Genomic DNA, 9,102 nt, shown 5'->3' with positions numbered 1-9,102 from the left:
GCGGCTTGAGGAGTGGGTGTGGGAGGGAGTAGCAGTGGCCTTCAGAGGATGAAGTGTTAATGTAGAAAGGATGGAGGCCAGCTGCTTTTCATCTCCACAGAGAACAGCGCAGAGGAAATGGGCTCCCATGTGAGATGTCAGCCTGACATTTTGCTGTGTGGCCAGCAAGTAGGGCCCAGGCTGGAGCAGGAGCAGCCAGCAGAAAGTCTAAAACATGGAGGAGACTTTTCAAGATTACTGATACGCATAGTGTAATTCTTGAATTATGATAGCCCCTAAATATAGCATTAAAACATTGTATTTCAGGACAATATTATTGTCTTCCTTATCAAAGTTCTACCTCAGACCCATAATGTATAGATAATGTATATATGCTAAGTGTAGGTGAACAAGTTTCCTCATTTTCAAAGTGTGGAAAATATAGATAATCAGAGGCTGAAAAATCTAGGTATGGGTTTGTGTTCTGTACCTTATCCTCTTTACTACCTTGGCACCATTTTCAATGGAGTATTGAAAATGTATACCTATGTATACCTAGGAGTATACCTATGTTGGTGAAATAGCAATACTCTTGTGTTGTTACTATGGAAAATCATATGCACAAGTGTATGTACTATACAGCATCAATATGTACTAGATTCATAGTAATACACGCATAGTAAAGATTAAATAACAGCAGTAAGATTCTGGTAGAAACATTAGTGCCAGGGATCTTCAGTTTTTAATTTGTGGTATGGAGTCTCTGTTAATATTTTGTGCTTTAGGAAACCAAGGTACAGTGTAATTCCAAATTTGCAGTAAGAATATAAAGTAAATGAAGGCAAGGATTTTCTTGAAAGTAAACATAACTCTTCAGTAATGAGAAAATATACTGAATTTCATTTGACTCTATGAACTTTACTTCTGTTGGCTTCTTCAACTAATTCATATACTATTATTAAAAGATGTTGCTAATGCTGTGTAGAGTTCTGAGAGATTTCATGCAAAAAATGGCCCATGTAGTGAAAAAGAAATATGTACAGCAAGTTTTTGATTCAGTGAGTCCCCTGAATGAGTAGAACAGAACAGAACATTTCAGAAGCTTTGTGGATCTTAGAAGAATATGCACAATCAAAGTCATAATAGGTATAAATTCTGGTGTATTTAAATATTATTTTGACATCTACTGTTCCTTCAGAGCCATGATATTTTCTAAAACCGCAATATTTTAGTTAAGAATTAACTAACAAAAGTGGGAACATATTGCAAAAAAATATTTTTTCTTTCACTGAGGAATTAAAGTAATAAACAAATATTTTCCTTTAGAAGTCAGCTGCTTTAATTTTGACACCAAGAACTGTTTGCCTGTAGCTAACCTGTGAGAGATGAAAATTGGGGTAGATATAGCTCCTGAAACTGAGATAGCCCCAAGAGCTGTAGCATAGGCGTGATTCATAGTTCCTTTTTGCAAGATAGTCCTTGGATTAGCTAGTCTGGAGGCTCTCAGAATACTACTGCACTATTTCTGTCCCAAGTATACATAATTCAGTTGGCATTCTAAAGTTACTTTATAATGCTCCAGCGAAGGGATATAGCCTATTGCTTTATTCCCATAAACTGTTGTGCCAGATAATTTTGCCTTTGAGAATTATGGCCTGAGATATCCAAACAATTAAAAAGTGCCATTATCAACTGGCATTTTTCATCAAATACACAGTTATTTTATGCAAGGATTAAACATAAATGAAAAATACTCAGTGAGGAAAGCCCCAGCTTAGCATTTATTATAGTTCCATGTTAGCGCTCTATTACTAGTATCTTTTGAGATATTAATGCCAGCTTTTCCCTATATAACAAAAATATTAAAAGAAAAATAAGATTTTACAACTCCGAAATTGTCAGTTAATAGCAATGAGAATTACTTTCACTACAGGCTGCAAGATAGGGTTCATATATATGCTCTGGTACCTAGCAAAGCTAAGGTTAGGAAACTCACATACTGACTTAGAGAACATTAGCTTGAATATGGAATGTATGATTAGAAAATATTTTATGAGGCACATCCTGGGGTTGGGTGGAAGCTTGCTCAATTTGATCAGTTACCCTAAAAGGACACTTTAGATTTCTAGTTTAACCCAAAGGCCATGTATACACACACACACACACACACACACACACACACACACAAACAAACCTGTGGGGTTTTGTTCACAAGGCTTAATTTTCCAATGTGCATTATTTATGATAATTCTATTTCCTTCATTCAGACTTTTCATGTTTTCCTCACTTATTAAATTAGATTTTTAAAACTCTTGAACTATTTCAATGACATATAAAAATAAAATGACTATAACTTGTTTTTACAAAGTAAAGTTAACATTAAAAATGTTTTGAAAAGTTTTTGACGATTAACATGACTGTTTCTTACCCCTCAAATATGGTGTTTGTTATAACTTGCACAAAGTTACCATCATGATCTCTTGAATGTGATAGTGACTTTATAAAAGGCAATTTCTTATAATGTAACATAAATTGATTCTTTATATGCTTAAAAATACCTTTTATGTTTTCTCTTGTTAAAGCAAGAAATAAATGTGAGCATAGTATTTAATATTAAAGCAATAAAGTTTTGAAAATAGTATATGAGTAACTACTTTTTAGTCAAAAATGTTTATTGTAAAAAAAAGAGACCTTGAAAGTTACTTTTTTAAAAAGGACATTGATTTCACAAGTATTCTGGTTGAATATAGGCGTGGCTATTAACCGTACCTCACTTTCATACAGAGTTCATTCAGTTGTATAAAAATAAACACAAATTTACATCAGTTCATCAACTACACAAGTCATTAAGACAGGCACTTGGAGGGGCATTGTATTACTGCATCCATCACATGAATTTTTAAAAGTCTAAGTACATTACTGAATGTCTAAGAAATTCTTTTGCATATTTTCATTACTTTGTATTATAAAACATTAATATTCTTTTTTAAAAAGAAAGACATGGGACACGCACCAGGAATGTTTGAAGTTTGTCTTTCACTCCTCTTCCAAGGCACACATGGCAAAAATAAAACAAAACAAGAATACTTTAATACATTCTCTTGTGTTCTGTTCTTTTTCTTGTTTTTGGTTTTTTTTTTTCTCTTAACAATATAGTTTTAAGACATTGTAGGTAATTCAGAAAAGGCTGTCATTCACTGATGACAACCAGGCATCATACATTTAAGGAAGTAAACTTGGAGTACTTTATAAGGCACCTGAGATAGTGTCTGGCAGACTCTCTTCCTCTTGGAAACACTATTACAATTCTATTAAGAAGAAATACTGTTCCTTTGGTTGAAATGGTTTGGCAGCAGTGTAAATCTCTGTATTCTTTCTTAGTAAGAAAAGATGCAATGTGCTTTTCACTTCATCTTTAAAGAGAAAGATTCTTATCTTTTATCCTTTCAATCTAGCTGTCAGTAAATATAATTTTAAACTTCACATAGAAGGAATTCTTTAAGTACATAGATTCTGTTCTGTAGTGTGTGTGTGTCTGTCTGTCTGTCTATCTGTGTGTGTGTGTGTGTGTGTGTGTGTGTGTGTGACTCTTTTGTGGTTTTATACATACTATTTGGTTGGTAAGCACATGAGAAAATGTCTTTGGACTTTCATTTGTCATTTGTCATTGGAGTGAAGAAATGCATTCTGTTTGAGTAAACACTGGTTGCGCCACTCAGTGTGCCACACAGCAGCCAGACTCCTCATGTTTATGCAGAAGCGACATTCTGGAGAAGGTTTTGGAGCAGTTTTTGCACTGGTATTTCTTTACATCAGAGTGGGTCTGCAGATGTGCCCTCAGGTTTGATCTGTCTGCAAAAGCCCTATTGCAGTGAGGGCAAGAGAAAGGCTTTTCCCCTGTTTGAGGTAGGGTAAGGGAAAATAAAAGACAGTCAGCTTTTTATAGGACACAAATCAAGTAATATTAATGAACATCAACAGTAGCTTATCAGAAGAATAAGAATTATCATAGCTTGATCATATCAACCCCCAGTTATGTAATTATATTCCTATTTGGCCTTTTAAAACAAAACTTTAAAATATCAGCCAAACAGCTTCAGTTCTGCCAGACAGACACACAGTCAGTGTTAGGGCTTTTTCTTGCTAAGGGTTTCTGCTTCCACAGGTGCAGCAGTGATGAGTAGCTCCCTCCATTTCCAGTGTGTCTCCTTTCTGTGTGATGACTAAGACTGGATAAATGCCATGACTTCCTGCATATGATTTTATGCTTTGGGCTTTTTTTTAAAAATCAGCAACAAGAAAATGAAACAAACAAGCACACGGCCAGATCCAATTTAGTCCCATTTACTAAACTAGTCAAGAGTTGGCAGAATTCATAGCAAAAAGTATAGCCAAAAAAACTATAGGAACCCCCTCTGCCTGTTTATCAAATCAACATTAGGAGCCAGGCATTTGTATTTACTGACTATCAGTTCTGCAGAACACACACCAAACACCTCAATCTTGCTTTCTAACTGATCTTTGAGACCAAATCTCCTGCATGTGCTTTCCAAAGTCTAAATGCTGTTTACAATCCCTGGAGCAGAGGCTGGAACGGGGCACTTGCTGTTCTAACAAGCTTTAGAGCAGAAAGCAGCTATCAGTGGTTCACCTTATGAAAAGCACCCCCTGTCAGTCCCTTAAGATACCCCACAGACAGCTCCACCACACCACTGTTTGAGCTGAGAGGCATTGTTTTCTACATTTCTCTTACCAGTGTGAGTTCTAATGTGTCCTTGAAGCAGCCAGGGTCTGGAGAAAGCCTTGCCACAGATCTTGCAGACACAAGGCAATGTGTGGGTTCGAATGTGCATCTTCAGGGCACCCAGGCTCACATATTCCTTGTCACAGTATTTGCAGCTGAACGATTTCCTAGACTGGGCATCACAGTGCAGCTGCTTGTGTTTGGCCAGCCCAGAGAAAGTAGAATAGGTCTTATTGCATAAATTGCACTGAAACTTCTCAGCTTCGATGGCATGGGGGTCTGAAAGCTTTGGCTGCAGTCTCTCCTCTTCGTCACTAATGGGACTTTCTGAACCACTGTGATCCTTGGATGAAGTGTCAGAGGAAGGAGGGGGACTTACACGCCCCAAGGATGAGGAGTATCCAGTAAGAGGAGAAAGGCCACTGGGTAGAGGAGAGTGGAATGGAGCTGCCGATGATGTCCATACAGTAATAGGGCTGTATGCTCCCGAGGTGAGGATCTCTGGTTTTGGTATGACAGGCATAGGGTAACTTTCATAGAGATATGGGGAAATAATAACTGGAAAAAAGAAGAGAAAGGAAAGAAAATATTAAGGCAAAATATTTTTTAAAATATATGTACACAGTCTGAGAGAGGCCATAACAGCATGCAGGAGACTCCATAGGAGACTCTCTAGTGAAGACAGCCTTACTCACAAGGACACACATAAAGAGAAAAGCTTCCCTTCACCTGGGCTTACTGTCCTCGTGCAGGCTGACAGTTGCCCTGACTAACCTTCATTCTGGACTAGCCTTGCTGTCCCAATTTAGAACGAAGAACTAGACACTATTTTAAAACTTTTTATAAAGTTGCTTTTCATTTTATGCGTGGGCTATTCTAGCTGTACCGTGCCTGTGGCGGGTAATGGCATGCACGAATCCAGCTGCTTTCCCAAGTGCTTGGCTCCAGGAGATTACTGCTCAGGCGAGGGGAAGGGTGCGATCACGTCTGTGCACTCCTTTTGCGTACACACAGGCTCGGAGAATTATACTGCCCGACCGGAAGGAAGCTTTCCTTGTCAGCAAAGATCTCAAAGGTTTTGAATTAAAACTTAACCTAAGTAATCAAGAGACTGCAAGGACAGTTTTAGCACAGCATTAAAAGGAAAGCGGCCCGGTGTGTTCTCTGAGTCAAGCAATAGAACCGCGGTTTACTCGCGCACAGATTTACAGAGGCGATTTTTACCTGTGTGTGTGTCCAGTTCGCTGTAGTTGGGCTTCTTGGAGGCGTTGAAATGTTTCTTGACCAGGAAGGAGCGCGGCATGGTGGCTGCGGGCGGGCGCGGGCGGATAACGGTCCAGGCGGCGGTCCTATAGCATCGCGGTGGCTCAGGTGCGGCGGGGGACAGGCAGGCGCCTCTGAAGTCACCCGGCTCCCTGCCCGACTGAGCTCCTCTGGGCGGGGAGGCGCCTTCTCCGTTGCTTTTTCTAGAAGTAACCAATCACAGCCAGGAGGTTCAGATTTCAGCTCCTCCTTCTGGAACAGCTGTGAATAGAGGAAGACCCTGTTGTCAGACTAAATTTTTCTGGTTCAAAATGGGCTGTTCATGGCATTTCAGTGGAGGCTCAAAATACATTAAATGTTTTCAAGAAAGGAAATCTCGGTTCTTGAGCACTGGGGAAACGTGTTTCCGCTAGGTGACCTACGGCGACTTGACTTCCAGATGTGGGCAGTGCCTGGCAAGGCGAGGGCGGGAAGGAAGGGCGGCCCTCCGGACTAGGACCGCGCAGCCCCTAGTGGCCAGAGAGTCTATATTTGGAAGTTGCGTCTGGAGGGGGGTTATTGCACACAAGCAGCTGTAGGCTCTGGCTTTTGGGAAAGGAAGGTAAAGGCTCCCTGCAGCTGCCACAGCAGGTCTAGGGCGGCGAGCCAGAAAGTTAACTTGCTGATCGCTGCATTAGACACTTGAAAGTAAAGCCTTGCAGCCTACCCCAGGAACTGGAAGAGTGTAAGGATAAAAGGGAAGGCTGGTGCAGACTCCGACAATAGGCAAACTCTAGAAGAAGTATGAAACGTTCTGATGAAGACATGTGATAAGACTTCCTCCCTTTGTAGCGCATGGCATTTTAGAGAAAGAAAAAAAATTATGAATCTCTGCTGACAATTCTTAAATAGTGTCTGCCGTTACTTAGTGGTGTTTCCTTTAGTCTTCAAAAGCCTCCCCCTTCCTCACGCCACATTCCTGGTTTGCATTAAAAGATGTAAAGGATTCTTTTGCCAAGTTCTTTGACAGTTTAGGTAGTCCAGTAGCCAGCCGGTCACTTCACTTGCATTTGCACATGGGGGTAGGTGTAAAAATACTCCGAAGTGATTCATTTTAAAAGTGCAGTTTTCACTGTGCCCACAGGCAACTCTGTTGTTACTCTGACTCTTCCCAGCCAAATTGCAGAATCCAATTCCCCCTCCTCCCAACGCCAAGACAACTAACTTCTTTTCGTAACAGGTGCTGGAAGAAAACAGCGGAAACAGAATACCACCAGCGATGTTGAGACTTGCAAGAGAAAAGTGCATTGTCAAGCAGCATAACTTCTTAATCTGGGGATGAGAAAATGGGCGTGTGAGCGGGGGAGGGGGAAACCCGCAGACTTCCTGGGTTAATTTCAATGATTCCTCTTTCTCTTTACAATAGTCACTGATTTCAATGTCAAATTCAGAAAGATATTTATATGAATCCTTAAACTAAGGGAACTGAATCTGCAGGTGACAGGAAAACAAGAAAATGTATTAGATTTCTTTCTAAGCTACCATGAGTATGGATCAGAGCTGGATTCTGAGTTGACCTATTTCTAGTGGGTTTGCTCAGACTTAGACACCTGCTCTATAGGGCAAGAAATCTTGCCCCTTCCACCTAATTTCCGGTAAAACATGCCGTTTGTTTTTATCTAGTATTGAAAGGGGGCACAAAGCCACACATTACAACAGGGAATGCCAGGAGATGGTTACGTATTTATTTACTGATAACTATAACACAAAGATAACCTGCTAAAGTAAGTTGTTGCAATTTAAAAAATCATTAACGATTCATTGTGCTTTTAAAGAACCAGTGAATTTGAAACAGGGAAACCAGCCCCTTTGTGTCCAAGGACCCAGGGGTTGTGTTAAATTACAGATTGCAGTCAAGTAACCTGTGTGTTCCAGATTGTGCTAGCCAGTATTGAGCTCAACTGATCTGATTCATGCCTTATGTATGTGAGATGTGTCCCACTGGCCGCAGGAGGAAGTCCACCGGCTGATGACATAAATCATGTTAAACAAAAGCTCTGCTTGGGCACAGCAGAGGACAATTGATATTAAACTGATGTAATGAAAATGCAAGAATGGAAGTTTATCATACCCAAGGCCAGGTGGGAGGACTCTGCTATAACGGTTTCTCCCTGCAGACTTCAATAGATTGGGGTGCTGCCTTTAGTCATTGACTGCAAGATTTTGTTTGTGCAAGGCAGGGATCTGTCCTTAGATAGACCAACATTTTAAATGCTTCATTCTGTATTCATAGAAAAGGAGGGAAATAGACATAGAGACTGGGAGACAGACAGACACACACATACAGTCATATACAGATAGATCGATGGATTGATTGATTGATTGATTGATTGATTGATTGATAGAAGTTAGTGGTGGGTAGCCTTTGCCAAACCAAGAAATTAGTCCTAAGCTGGAGAGAAACTGATGTTCCTTAATTAGGTAGGTTATAGAAATAACTTATAAGAGAGATACTTCTTGTGGAAGAGAACCCCAGCCAAGTCAAACTAGAGATGCCAGGTAAGTTAAATTAAGGAAGGCTAAACCTTAGACTTTAAAATGTAATCTAAGGAAATAAATGGTCACAAATTCCTATGGCCTTTTTTAGTGGGCTTCATAACTTTTCTTCAGGCTTAAACCCACTGGAAGGTAATCTTGACTTGTTTCCCATAAAACTGACTCCTGAATCTCATGGGACCCTGGAAAGTTCATACCATCTCATTTTTCTCATTCTCTCATTTCCTGTACTTTCTAGAGTAGCTGACTAGGATGATTTGAGTCTTTCCCACAAGGCTTCCTGAATTCTTGGGGTATTTTTCCCTCCTGACTCCAGGCAGGCTGGCTTTTTCTTCTTTTCTTTCTCTTTCTTTCTTTCTTTCTTTCTTTCTTTCTTTCTTTCTTTCTTTCTTTCCTTCCTTCCTTCCTTCCTTCCTTCCTTCTTTCTTTCTTCCTTTCTTCCTTTCTTCCTTCCATCCTTTCTTTCCAGAGAAGACATGGTCATGTTCTTTCAGCAGAGAAATGCCTTGGTTGGAATAGTTGGTATTTATACTATACACACGTAGGTCTTCACAGATATAGAAAGATAGTGGATGGAAGCT

General features: G+C 40.0%; 1 protein-coding gene across 1 annotated transcript; it reads right to left on the bottom strand.

The window, feature by feature from the left end:
* Window positions 1-246: 246 nt before the first annotated feature.
* Snai2 (snail family transcriptional repressor 2) lies at window positions 247-6,173 on the bottom strand. Its single transcript, XM_021185156.2, has 3 exons — window positions 5,948-6,173; window positions 4,733-5,281; window positions 247-3,876 (listed from the first exon to the last, which is right to left on the bottom strand). The coding sequence occupies exons 1-3, from the start codon at window positions 6,024-6,026 to the stop codon at window positions 3,695-3,697; spliced, it is 810 nt and encodes a 269-aa protein (XP_021040815.1). The 5' UTR covers window positions 6,027-6,173; the 3' UTR covers window positions 247-3,694.
* Between the last annotated feature and the right edge of the window lie 2,929 nt (window positions 6,174-9,102).

Source organism: Mus caroli, chromosome 16 (genome assembly GCF_900094665.2).
Source record: "Mus caroli chromosome 16, CAROLI_EIJ_v1.1, whole genome shotgun sequence".
Classification (NCBI taxonomy): Eukaryota; Metazoa; Chordata; class Mammalia; order Rodentia; family Muridae; genus Mus; species Mus caroli.
Note: the sequence above shows the minus strand (reverse complement) of the source record. Positions and strands in the feature narration are given on the sequence as shown.